General features: G+C 37.8%; 1 protein-coding gene across 2 annotated transcripts in view; it reads left to right on the plus strand.

Annotated features, from left to right (window-relative positions):
* HDAC9 (histone deacetylase 9) overlaps positions 1-13,615 on the plus strand; it is a 489,684-nt gene that overhangs the window by 25,924 nt on the left and 450,145 nt on the right. For both annotated transcript variants that reach the window (XM_035316621.1, XM_035316620.1), the window contains exon 2: positions 12,107-12,222. In XM_035316621.1, coding sequence (XP_035172512.1) covers positions 12,201-12,222 — 22 coding nt within the window. In that variant the 5' untranslated portion in view covers positions 12,107-12,200. The remainder of the gene's footprint in view (positions 1-12,106; positions 12,223-13,615) is intronic.

A 13,615-nucleotide genomic window follows, 5' to 3' on the forward strand; every position in this document is an offset into this window, starting at 1 on the left:
ATTTTATTTTATTTTATTTTATTTTATTTTATTTTATTTTATTTTATTTTTATTTTAGTCACTTAACTAGGTCATATATTTTCTTAATTTTCAGAGTTAATTTATTAATCAGACACATCTTTAGTCACAAATCCTGCATAGCGCATCATGGTTGCACTCAATCCTGAGTTAAAAGAAGGCTTACGCCACATGAGCCTGGTTCTTGTTTTGTGATCCTGAAATGACCTGAGATTTGGCTCACTCAGAATTTGAGTGGGTTTTGAAAGGAGATGGCATCACTGAAGTCATTTCTCAGGAGACCTCATCCGGTTTTATGCAGGATCTTTTAGCCACAGGTCTATGGTTAGGGTTGTTTACATTCATGAAGAAGGCAGCTTCTTCTAGTTGTGGGACTGTGTAGTTGTTCTATAATTACTAGTTTTAAGCTCAAACTCTATATTGCCAATAAAGCATAGCTGAAGTCAAATAAAGGACTTTTTCAGTGTGAATGTCTGTGCCTTTATTTAAGCAAATGTCTTTATTAAATAATTTTCATTATTTAGTGATGGATTAGGTTAGGCCTTTTCCTTTAGGTATCTTTTTTCTGTTCTTGCTTACATATTTCCTGTTAGGTTTTAGTTTAAAGTAATTTTGTTTAGGGAAATCTGAACGAGAAGTTCTCCATAGGTCAGGAGGAATTTAATTAGTGTTATTTAAAATATATATATATATATATTTTAAAAAACTTAAGTTGAAAAAATCTGGATACACTGGAAAGCACTTAATGGGATATTTGTTTGCTCTAAGTCCGCTGTATATGGCATGCATAATGTCCTTGAACATTATGATGAAGCTTCTGGTGAGGCTCATTACTAGTTGAATTTGCTGTCTGGTAGGTGAGCTTACAAAACATGGAGTGAAGTGCCTGCCGTCAAGAGGCTAAGGCAGGAAATCTGCAGCTGTACGAGCTGTCAGGGGCTGCGGACAGGTTGTTGGAGCTCTGCCAGCTGAAGGACATAAAATCTATTCCTGTTCGTGCATCTGGATTTACTTGCTACATGGGTTTGGCAGTAAATCCAAATATAATGCTATAATTTTAATTATTTTTTCTTATGCTTCCTGCCTGTTGTGGAAAAAAAAATATCCCTGACCACTTTCATTAACTTCGCCTTTTCTATAGAAATGCAGTTACCAAAGTGATTTATGCTTGAAGGGCAGGCGATGGTTCATTTGGATACCCAGGTAACTTTTTTATATAAGGAGGATGGGGGGGAGGGTAGGTAGAAATTGTATTTCTGTCCATTAGAAACATGATCTTTCTGAAAACTGGACTGTTAAATTCTGTATTGAATATCTTGTAAACCACTAAAAACCTCTTCCTCTCTGGCATATTCACAAACCTTACATCTGTGTTTTTATCCTCCAGTTCTTTCAGAATGGAGCAATAAGTGTGCTAGGAATTACAGATTGTGACTGCAGTTTTGGATTTGTCTGGATGGATGGAACATCCATCTCTCTGAAAGCTACATGAGAAAAGTTGTTTGCCATCTCCCCCCCTCCCCCCCCCCCCCAAAAAAAAAAAAAAAAAAAGTATGCTGGAAACCACACTGTGTTTCCACCTCCACCATCCATTGTGTCCCCTTCCTGCCTCTGTGCCTCTGCTAATCTGTACGTGCACTTTTGTTTGAATCCCAAAGGCTTAAGAAATGTCCTATTTTGTTTGACATTAGCTTTGTTTACATTACTTTGACAGGTGATGGTTTGATTTAGAATTGCTTCTGCAACCGGAAAATCTTTTATTATTATTATTTTTATTTTTTATATTTATGTTGACATATTTCCCCATCAGTTTCAGATGCTACTGGCCTCTTAAGGCTATGCAGCAGAAATTAGAATCATTGTATTACCTAATGCCTGTGATTAACGGTGGGGGGAACAACCCCAAATCTGCCTATGATAGATTTGGATAAGTCACAGACTGTGCTCTGTAACCTACCAGTTAAGACAGGGCTGAACACTCATTATTATTTTTAATAGGGAGGTAGTCATTCCTTTTGCTGTTTGTTTTATCCATTAGAGACAAAAGCAAGTCTCATTGAAGCATAAAATGAATTTGGTGATTGGTTAACTGGTTGGTGTCTCCTGCCTGTTCATTTCCAAAGAATAAAAAAGAAACACCAAACTCCTTCTTTCACATCTAAGAGCTCTGAATTAACAAAATTAACAAAACCTGGGGGCCAACAACTGAATTTAGCATATCTGTTTGAAGATGTGGTCTGTTCCATTGGTATTTGGGTTGTTGCTCTTCATGACAGAGTAGGAAGAAAAAAACTAAAATTTTGATGTGTTTAAACATCTTTATGTGTATTTATGTGTATTCTCTCTCTCTCTCTGTGTCTCTTTTAATGACAGATGCAGTGTTTTGCAGTGCACCTCCTGATGTATTTGCCAAAACTTCATTTTAATTCAAACTGTTTTCATGCAGTCAGATTGCTCTTGTGTAAGTGAGAACAAGTGCTGAGCTTTTTGAGCCTCAGATGTGCTTGTGTTTTTCTTTTCACCTGAATTGAGTGAGGTTTTATTGCATTTACATACTCTTTTGTTGTAGTTGTTGTACAGCACGATGGTTTTCTTTTCATTTTTTTTTTTTATTAAGTCTTTGTGAGACCTGGTGGTTTCAGCTGTGATATTTCTTGAGGTTTCGAGTATATTAAATCTGCAATTCAAAATCAAGTTCTAGCCCTGAAAGAACAAGTCCACATGGTTGAAACTGAAATGACTGTGTGTGAAATATTTCAAACTGAAATACTTGCTATTGTTATAACTGCAAAAAGAAGGGAAACTGAGTCACTTGATAAGAAGAAAATTAATTCTTTTTATGTATGTAACTATGTGCAAAAGTAAATGGATAGAGAATTTGTTTTCCTAAGTGAGATTTGCCTGTAGCTTATCATTAGGTACGTGTTTTTAAAACTTTTTTCTTGGAACTGATAAGCATATCTGAGATACATGAATTTGTAAGCTTGTGTGTGATTAACTGGATGTACATAAATATTTGCATTAAAACATCTGCGACACTGTGTACACCCACGGTATCTGATGGGGGAAAAGCTGGGGGCAGTTGATTTGACAACTTCTGGGTCATTTTTTTCTTTCTTTTTTTTTTTTTTTTTCTCTTCAAACTTCAGACAGTGAGAGAGAGTTGACAAGAACTTGGTCAGAACATTTTTTTTTATAACCCTTCTGAAGAGGACTTTCTTTCCATGACACTTATAAATGTTTTTAGCCGTGTGGGCTTGCAGCAGAGGTCAGGATTTTCTCCTAAGCTCTGCTTTATGAGTTCAGTTCATCAGTTGGGTGCACCAAAAATTCTTTTGTATTGTGGCTGGTAAGTTCCTGTATGAAAGTTATGTCATGTTATTAAATTATAAACAAGCAAATATAATGTTTGCTATTTTTTTTTCAGTGACATTGGTGAATTCACAGAAAACTAATTCTGCATAAAAATAACCTTTTCTGCTTGAGATCTGGTTTAACTACCCGATGGAGAAAGTGTTTTCTTGGCTTGTATTCCACTGCTGGAAGTGCCAAAGTATTGATCAAACTTCCATGTGTCGCTTAGTCCCTGCTGAACCACACTGTTACACCAGTTTTAGCTGTAAAATTATCTTATGAAGAAAAGCAAAAGCTCTACTGTAAAGAAATCTACCACTAAAGGACAAGTTCTTAAAAACATGGCATTAGTGAAATGTTTAGACATCAGGAAGTCAAAATTGAATCTTAATATATGTAGAAACTAGTATAAAAATTGTTCCACACTTTGATAAAATTCATTGACAGCAAATATAAAATTTTATCAGAAGTTTATGTATTAAAAACTTGTGTCTGGTTATCCATTTGCTTTACCCGAGGAAAATTTGACTGAAATTTACTTTCAATGAACCGAAAAATCCTTGGCTATTAGGCAACAAAAACCAGAGGATTCTTTGTAACTTAAAACAGACAATCATCATCCTGCTTCTACGCAGATAAATTTACTTCTCTATAGTAGGTTTAAATGGAAAATTTTGACTTGGCTGCTTTTAACATATGAAATAACATTGGATGTTTCTCATAATGCATCACAGTTATGAAAAAAAAAAAACACGTAAAAGTTGCCTCTATTTCCTACTAAGCTCGCTAACATCTCTTATGTGCCTATAGTCCCTCTACTATGTTGATTCTCTTGTTAGTCTGAAGTTATCACTTTAAGAAAATATTTTTTTAAAAGATCTGAGTGAGAGTGATTCATATAGAGGGCGATTGTCTGAGACTCCCTTTGGAGGCTTCCTCTTCTAGATTAACAGTTTCTCCCTGTAGAGTTTGTCTGAGACAGACTCGCATAGGTATGTGAATAATTTGGTTTCATGACTTTTAGCCTGTTATTCTAAATAAGTATGTTGCAGAAATGCAAATGTGCGTTTCTGTGTGAAGCATTGGTGCTCTGATGTCTCATATTCAGGTGCTGAGCCTCTCAGATAACTGTAGATGAGGATCTTCAGGTAAAGACATTTTCCCCTGTTTTTTATTTACTCTGTCTTTGCAAGTAAAGGGCAGAGTAACATCTACTTTATTATGTGTTAGGTTTATCTGAGTTATCTAGAAGGGAAAGGCTATGGTTTATTCTGTGTGTGTGCGTACCTAGAATAAACAGGCTGTGACCTTTCCTTCTTTCCTTTCTGTATTCTAATATAACCAGATAATAATTCTCATGGTTTATGATTACATTTATTCTCATGCATTTTTAGAGATTTTTTTTTTTTTTTTGGGGGGGGGGAGTTATCAGTGGATGAATAAATTGTTGACCATAATTGATAATAAATCATTGAAGTCCTGCCTCCCTCAAATATCTCCTGAGTAAAGCGTCAGTGTAGGTAAATAGCACAGAGCTCACACTGCTTGTGCAAGTCTCTGAAAAAAAAAAAAAAGGTTGCTTTCAGACAGACAGATCCTATTGCCAACTGGCTTCACTGGGAAACTGAGCAGATGCTGGTACCAATATGTTGTACTGTCGAGGCAGCTGCTTAGCAGCACGCTATTTGATCCTGATGATGGAGGCCTAAGGCTCATTTCTGGTGGATGGCATCATCACATCGTGCTGTTCAGAAATGGTTTGTGTGGTTCTCTTGCTAGCTTGAGAGGGCTTCAGAAAGCAGAATTTGTCTTCTAGGAAGTCTGAAACCACATGAACAGTATGCTCACAACATGTGAGGTGTGATACTGTACATGCGTAACTGGAAAAATACAGTGATGTCATATTTCAGAAGAAATAATGTGAATTTCCTGGCTCTTTAACTTCCGCACCCAGCAAAGGCAGCCCAATTCCAATGGGTAGGAGGAGAGGCTGGTGGCTTTGTGGGCATGCAGCTGATGTGCCCTGAGACACATCACTATCATGTTCTTGTTCATCACCATCTGCATGTTCTTGCATGTTCTGCATGTTCCTGGTGGGAGATGAAGGGACTATATGGTCCTAATCGCCCTTCTGTGTCACATGGTGCGTCCCCTGCCACCCTGTATACGTACATGTTTGTGATTTACAACTAGCTATATGTTAGTCTAGCTGTGAATTCTGTACAGGCTCTGTTTAAAACAAAACAAACAAACAAAAACTATTGTGCTAGGCATTCATTACATGTCAAACATGACTTTAACGGGGAAGTAAAATTATGACAGTCTTCAACTTGTTGCTGGAACAGTTCTTTAATACCAAACCTGTCAACATATGTAGCTGCTATTGACTTCAAAAAGTTTTTCAGCAGACACCTAATTAAGAGTAAGGTACCTGAATACCTTATTGTAAAATATTTAATCCTGTACTGAGCTCTGGATACTGAAAGCTTTGTTCTATAGAAGCCTTAAATTCCCACTGAAAGGGGGAATTCTAGTCTCTTGGACTAGACTTTGATAATGCTGCTAAGAAATCTGTACTATACTTGAATGTAAAGGTCACTACCCAATCGTGTTATGCTGCATATTGTCATGGCTTTAGTCTACCTTATTCTTATATTTGTAAACCAAATGTAAAAATGAAGTGACAGAAGATACAGCCATCAGTAACAAATTCCGTTTGATGTGATGCTTTTAAGGGCTTTGTGTTAAGAAATGGTGGTGTGAATTATAAACAAGTGTGATCCTAATTTTCTCCTTTTTCACACTCACTTTCCAATCAAACTCTGAAGGTTCATATGAAGTTAGAAGGGTTGGATTTTGGTACTCTGCATTTGGTTTATGTGGGTGAATTTAGTGCTAGTTTACTGTAATTTGTCTTCCAGTCTTTATATTGTTATGCAGTACTTTTCACAAGGTCTATAGGTTGATTATGTTTAATTTCTGATTTTCACTATATATAGTTGGAATATTATTCAAGATTCTTTTTGTGCAAAATAAAACAAAACAGTCACTTGGAAGCAGTGTTCTTGTTTAACCATTACGTTATTCATGCACTGTAGAGATCAGTTGTTGGCTTTTTTTCAATTTTTTTTTAATCATGTGGTTTGCTAAACTGCTCAATGGACAATAGGATTCGTATTAATTCTCAAAGCAGTTGTAGGTGCTTAGTTTTTTAACACACAAGCTGTTGTGAGAAGAAGTGACTTTTCTTGTGATCCTTGAGGTGAATGACCTACAGCATTTTGATCACAAATATGAGACAACAATTTTGGCAATAATTAACTGAAAGCTATTTTAAAACTGTATATCCAGCAGAGAATCAATTAGATTACCAGGGAACCTGTCATGTTCAAAACCGAATGAAATGTAGCATTCTGTATGTTTATCTGCAAGGTTTTGCACAATGATTTGCTAAACCTCTTTACAAATAGACATGTTTTTGAGTGGGATAGAGAACCCTGCTGGAAGAGAAAGATCTGGAAGATGTCGTTGGGAGGTAGTCTTGAAAACTATGTGCCTATGAAACTATTTCAAAAGTGTATCTGAAAAAATAATCTTGGGGAAGAGGGAAGTAGAAATATCTATTTTATCTGAATTCTGTTATTTTGTTTTCAGTATATTCTGTTTCAGAAACCCAGTTCCCAAAATAATTTTGAAGTATAGGCACGAGATAGAAGAAAGGTAGTCAGTGAATATAGTCTTGGGATAGCACAGTGAAAGATGACAGTTTAAATGAATGGTATTAACTTGATATGCTTATTTCTGTTTGTAAACGTTGCAACTATTTATAGTCATAGGAAACATAAGCTTTATGGTGGCCACTAGGCATGAAGATCTAAATTCTCTTTCTTCTGTAGCAATTTCAAAGCTGCATCAGTCCTTGGAGTACACAAACTACTAAGTTAATTCCTTTTGAAGCAATAGGAGCAGGATGATTGTTCCTAGGTGAGCAAATCTAAGTCACATGCACATCACTTCCAGTGACATATGAAGGTAGAAGTTAATTTGCTGTGGATTGGGCTATGGCCAAGTTGTAGCACTAAGGGACAAAATTTAGTGATGGGACTCAGTAGGTTAAGTCAGTGATCTTGAAGGTCTTTTCCAACCTAGATATGACAATTTGATAATTTGGCTAAAAAAGGAAGAGATGAATTATTATCCAGTTAAAAGTGGATTGCTTTAGGGAGTGCAGATAATCTATACTGAATCCTGGAACCACTTGCTTATCTACATGATTTGACAAACTGGGAGCTGTATGCTGTTTTTTGTGGGTAGAAATGAAGTATAAATACATCTCGCATTAGCTGTTGTACCCCACACAGAATTTAAATCTACTGTGGCCAGCACTATTCTTTTTTTTCCTTTGGTTCAGTGCTAACATTAAAAAGTATGTGGCACTGCAGTTCATGCTGTCTCGTTTACAGTATGACATTCCTGCAGTAAAATAAAAGAAATGAAGCATATCAGCTTATCAGCAGAAGTGCACTTGAATAAGAGTGTCTGTTGTGGTATAATTCTGCACATGATGACGTGGAATTTTTCATGGTTCTAAATGTTAGCTTTGACAATATGAGCCTTGTATCATAGTTGCAAAGAGTTGTTAAAACTGAATCTGAACAACCGCACTTGGCTTAATGAAAGCTTTGCATTTACAGGAACTATATGAAAAGAGTATTGGGCAAGGTGCCAACATCGCTTCATAAAATATAAGACTACCAATGCAGTTGAATTCACAAAATTCGTTAGCAGAAATCTTTTTACGGTGATCCCAGCAGAATGCTTTATTATGTGGGAGTTATTCGCAGCAGGTTTAACCTCAACGAATATTTGGTGGTGCTGTCCGTGGTGGTCTTAGAAGGGAAAATTTCTGAACTTCCACACTGCGGAATGGCAGAGTAGCTGAGGTTGGAAGGGACCTCTGGAGATACCTAGTCCAACCTCATCCTCACAGCTAGGTCAACTACAACAGCAAGCTGCTCCAGATGGTATACAGTCAGGCTTGAAGATCTCTTGAATTTCTTCCCAGTGCCCCTCAGCTGGTTGGCCCTCAATGTGTAGTAGTGTGTGTGGTTATTCCTCCCTGGGTTGTAGGACTTTGCACTTTCCATTGAGCCTCCTGAAATTCCCGATGGCCCACTGTGGTGGGTTGCCCCCAGCTGGCAGTCATGCTCCCACCCAGCTGCTCGCTTGGTCCCCAAAGCGGGATTGGAAAGAGGATAGGAAGAACAGGGATGAGAGAGCTTGTAAGTCAAGATAAAGACAGGGAGATCACTCTGCAACTATCATTGTGGGCAAAACAGACTCAATTTGGACAAATGTATTGCCAATTAATACAAATATATGAGTACTCACTAAGTATTGAGAAACAAGCATTACAACCCCCAGACATTTGCATGCTTAGGGAAAACACCTTTCTTCCCCCTTTCCCAGGCATAGCTTCACTCCCCGGGGCCTCTTTGCCCACCCTTGTTATCACCACAGGTTGCTCTTTGTCCCTTCAGGGAGGCAGTGAGGAGGGGGTGGCTGTGCTCAGGGTGCAGCAGCTTCTCTCTGCTCCTTTCCTCTCACTCTGTTCTGGTGTGGGTTCTCCACAAGCTGCAGTTCCTTCAGCAGTGTCTGTTTCTCTGTGAGTCCTCCATGGGCTGCAGGGATCATCTGCACTGCCACGGAGCACCTCCTACTCTGCTGGCCTTGGTGCTCCCACGGTGTCTCACTGTTTTGCTGCCTCCCACCCCTTCTCTCTTTGGATGGTGTTTTCTGCCCTTAAGTATGTTTAAAGAGAGGCTCCACAAACTTCAATGAGAGGCTCAGCTTTGGCCTGCAGTGGGGCTGATTCAGGAGTAGCTGTGAGCAGCACGTGGCAGCCCTTTACCTTCTCCCACAGACACCACCCAAGTAGCCTTCCTCCTCATCCCTTTGAAGTTCATTGAAGTCCCTCTGAATGGCCGAACAAGCATCTGCTCTGTCAAACACTCGGTTTTGAAGAACCTGTAGGCTTGCTGAGTATTATGATCTGCACCATCAGCCAGGTCATTGGTGAAAAACAGTGCTGGCACCAGTATCCATCTCTGGGGTACTCACTAGAGTGCTGTCTAGCTGAACTTTGGGCTGCAGGTCACAACCTGGCAGCTCAGCCAGTTTCCACCCCACCTCACTGTCCGCTTATCTATCTGTATTTCACCATATTTTTTTTTTCTGTGAGGATGGTATGGGAGACAGAGCTGATAGCCTTGCTAAAGTCAAGATAAGCCACAGACACTCCTCTCACCTAATCCAGGTTGTTACCAGGCTGGCCAAGCATGATTCTCTTTCGTAAGTACATGTTGACTACTTTGCATCGCTGCCTTCTGCTTCAGGTATTTGGAAATAGTTTCTATGATGATTTGCTCCATCACCTTCCCAGGAATCGACGTGAGGCTGACTGGTCTGTAGTTCTCCATATTCTCCTCATTTCCCTTCCTGAAGAGAGAAGTAACTTTTGCTTTCTAATAGGATGCACTCCTGGGAGCATCCATCTCATCAGCTCACATGGATTTTTGTATGTCTGCCTTGTTTAAGTCTTCCCTAACCTCATCTTTCTCCACCAGGAATAAGTGCTCTTGCCCCAGAAAAGAATGGGAAACCTTTGAAGCAGATTTTTTTTTTTTTTTTTTTTTTTTTTCTTTCTCTCCAGAGTTTTAGCAAAACTGGCATCCCTAATGTAGAGTTCAGGATGGGTGGTACTGTTGTATTGAGGGAGTGTGGAGCATCAGTATCCACACTGAAAGGAGCATGCCGGGCATGTACAGGTATTACAAATTACATGCAGTTATTTTTATTGGGGAAAAAAGTGAAGATTTGTTAATGTGAAGTGAAAGTTTAGCTGCTTGAGAATGCAGTTTGAACTGACTGCCTATTCTCTGGTTACACTAGCTCAAAATATCTGATATTATCTGAGTATCTGTGAGGGTCTACGTGAATTGAAGTTAGAATAGTTTTGGTTAGGGTGATCATAGAAGAGTTTTCATTAGAATGTTGTCAAAATGTAATGTTCAGGCTTCTCCGTTATGTTTAGTTTAAATCTCTACTGAAAACTCATTCTAATAAAGGCCACAGTTAAACATTAATATACATCTTCTGTGAGGTCTACTTTCTGTGAGGTACCACATAGTCAATGACTGAGGCTGGATACTGAGTAAATGGCTGTTGGGTTCATGGACAATGTTCTTCATTATCTGTGTAGCTGCTAAGTTAATAATGAGCTCTATGAAATTAAATAATCATGTTGGAACTCTGCTGGCCTGAATTACGCACTTGTACTCACTGACATTTCCTGGAGCTAGATGGGGAAGTAACTTGCCTGCCTCAGTCAGCGTAAAGATATGCACAAGCAGAGGTTTTGGATTAGGCTAACAGTGCAGTCTGTTCAGTTTAATAGTGGTTGCATGTGATGTTTCATGAAACTTGATGCACAAGGTAAGCAAAGAAAAGGACTCGGCATTTCCATGAAGTATCATGAATCTTAAGTTTTCCAGATGCTGTCTGCTGGAACATTGGATGTGTCCAAATAACATGAGTGTTTGAACAGGCTACTTTAGTGGACATGAAAGCAGAAGTTATGTATCTAAATGTGTGATTTTTTTCCTTTCTCAAATGATAGTGATGCTATAGTTAAATGATTAAAATTGGTTATATTATAATTATATTATAAAATACAATATACTATCTAAAAATTTGGCTGAGCTCAACTTGAAACTAAATGTGCAGTTGGTGGTTTAAAAAAGTGACAAAAGCTGCTAAGATATTCAGCACTAAGAATATCTTTGACTGCTTCGATGCTTCAGGAGCAGTGGCTGAATAGGGTAGTCACAGTCATCGTAATGCACTACACCCTTCTCCTCTCTCCCATTATGTTGCGCATATCATGCTTGAATGAAAATATATTTTAGTTTCCTGAAAGCCTCCTCTTTGCAGCTTTAAACTGCCAGCAGATGAAAATATTAGAGGAACACCATTGCCTCTGCTTCTGCATTGAACTGAGAATGCAGTAGGACTGTGAAAAGATTCAGAGAAATTGCAAAAAATTCCTTGCCCTACTCTCGAGCAGCCCACACTATTAGCAACTATCTTGGTGGTGTCAAGAGATGTCATTAGCTAGTAAGTGGGAGATCCATTCGACTATGCTAATTACTTCAACAAGTTCTATTCTAAACTATATAAACATTGGAGATAAAGGAAGTAGTACATTTTCCAGAAAAGCTTTTGAATACTGATCTGCTTCTGCACATTCACATTTCAAGGCTGACTGCAAATGTCTGCAGTAAAACTATGAATTGGCTGCTGCTTAGCTGAAAAGATGTGATCCCTCTTCTTCCTCAATCTTTCAAACTTTACAGGTCTTAAAATTCCCTGATCTTACTGAAAAAATAAATGACCAATTCAATCTTTACTTTCTTATATTTTTGTGTGACTGCAGATGAACAATAATAGAAATTTGTATCTAGACTACCCTGAAGCTTGAAAAATACTAGCTTTAGTCTTACTTTCAGTGGTCCTTTGCTTTTGAATTTAGAGCAAAAATGTATATGAAAGAACATGTAGTTTTGAAAAAGATTTCAGATGTTCTGTTTAAGTATGGCTGACATAATCATTATCCCTTAAAATAGCATATTGTTAACATATAGGTCAAAGATGTTTTTTTCTTTATTTTATACAGATTTACCCCACTTCAGGCAAAACCTCAAAATCTGAACAACTTCTGCCACAGTTTGGCTTTACACCGTTAACAAGTTATCATTCCATCAAGAGCAATGAGCTCCACAACACAACCAGGTCAGTTTGCTTCTTTATTTTTATACCTCACTCGTGCAGAACACTGTCCTGCACTAGGATGTGCAGAACTTGGTGTTGATGGAATGGATTTGGCAAGCGACTGATATGCCAGCTGCACTTTATAAGATACCACTGTCTTATAAAACAAGATGAAGGCTGTGCATGTAGAAAATGCTATTTTGGGGGGTACCTTATCTCAGATAAATTTTAAAGCTGGTATAATTCTACAGTGCTGTCTAAATATTTTTGTAAATTTTATTAATAAACTGAAAAATCACCTCTGGACATGAATAAGCATCTTAATATTTTTAATTCTTAATACTTGTTTTTAGTCATTAAATGATTAATTGCACAGTTGCCATCTTTAAAGAAAGAGTGCAGATGGTATTCTGTTTTCATTTTTAGCTCTAAAGCTGTATTTGCACACATTGGGCATTCTCTGCAGAGCTTCCTCATTTATGGATGCATAATTAACAATGGTTTCTGAATGAGCTTTATCTCATGCTTGAAAAATGAGTTACCGCAGGTGAACCTGTAGCAAAAAGTGAACCATTATTATCTGTAGTCAGTGCTCAAACTTCCAAAGAAGAATGTTGCATATGGAACATGCTTTGACTTCAGTCCTTTTCAGGAGTGAGAGTCCCCAGCTCAAATCTGTGCAACGTCGCATATGGTTCACACTTCATTCACCCACACTTCAAGTATCTATTTCTAGTACAGTTGGTAAAATAACCCTTTACAGGTGGCTTATTTTATGACTGCTTTGGTTTTGTTCAAATAGCTTATAAAAGCATTGGGGAAAACACTGTAATATTAAGCTGTATTTATCTGCTACATGCCCTATCTCATAGAAATGTAATTCGTTGGGGTTTCTTGGATAATTGTTGATTGTAGAGTTGAAAATTGGCAGTAATTGCTCTTACATTGAGTAAACAGCTGGGTTTCATACTAGGCCTCTTTTTCTTATAGTGCATGCAGTGTGGTCCACGTGGTGAATTATCCATAGAAAACAGCATGGGGCATTCAGTAGAAAGGCATGTCTTTATTTTTTCTGTATCCCAGTGGTGGCTAATATGAAATAATCTTGAACTTTCCTAAATTTCCCAAATTCCAGGATACTCCAGTCAATTTAGCATCTTTTTAATGATTCTTTTCTTGCAGTAGATGATCTGTGGAAACCAATAACCAGAAGTGAAATTAGTTTTCACAAAAAGGAAGTAAAATTTCCAATATTTTCGTTGCTATGAAGAAACATATTGCAAATATGTATTCCTGTCTGCTGTCATTTTAAATTGAATAAAGGAGAAACATTCAATATAACCAGGTTACTTGTATTTAGACAGCTCATAAACGTTGCTGTTAGTAGAGATTAGATGCCTTAATATCTTCAAAT

Source organism: Oxyura jamaicensis, chromosome 2, assembly GCF_011077185.1.
Source record: "Oxyura jamaicensis isolate SHBP4307 breed ruddy duck chromosome 2, BPBGC_Ojam_1.0, whole genome shotgun sequence".
Classification (NCBI taxonomy): domain Eukaryota; kingdom Metazoa; phylum Chordata; class Aves; order Anseriformes; family Anatidae; genus Oxyura; species Oxyura jamaicensis.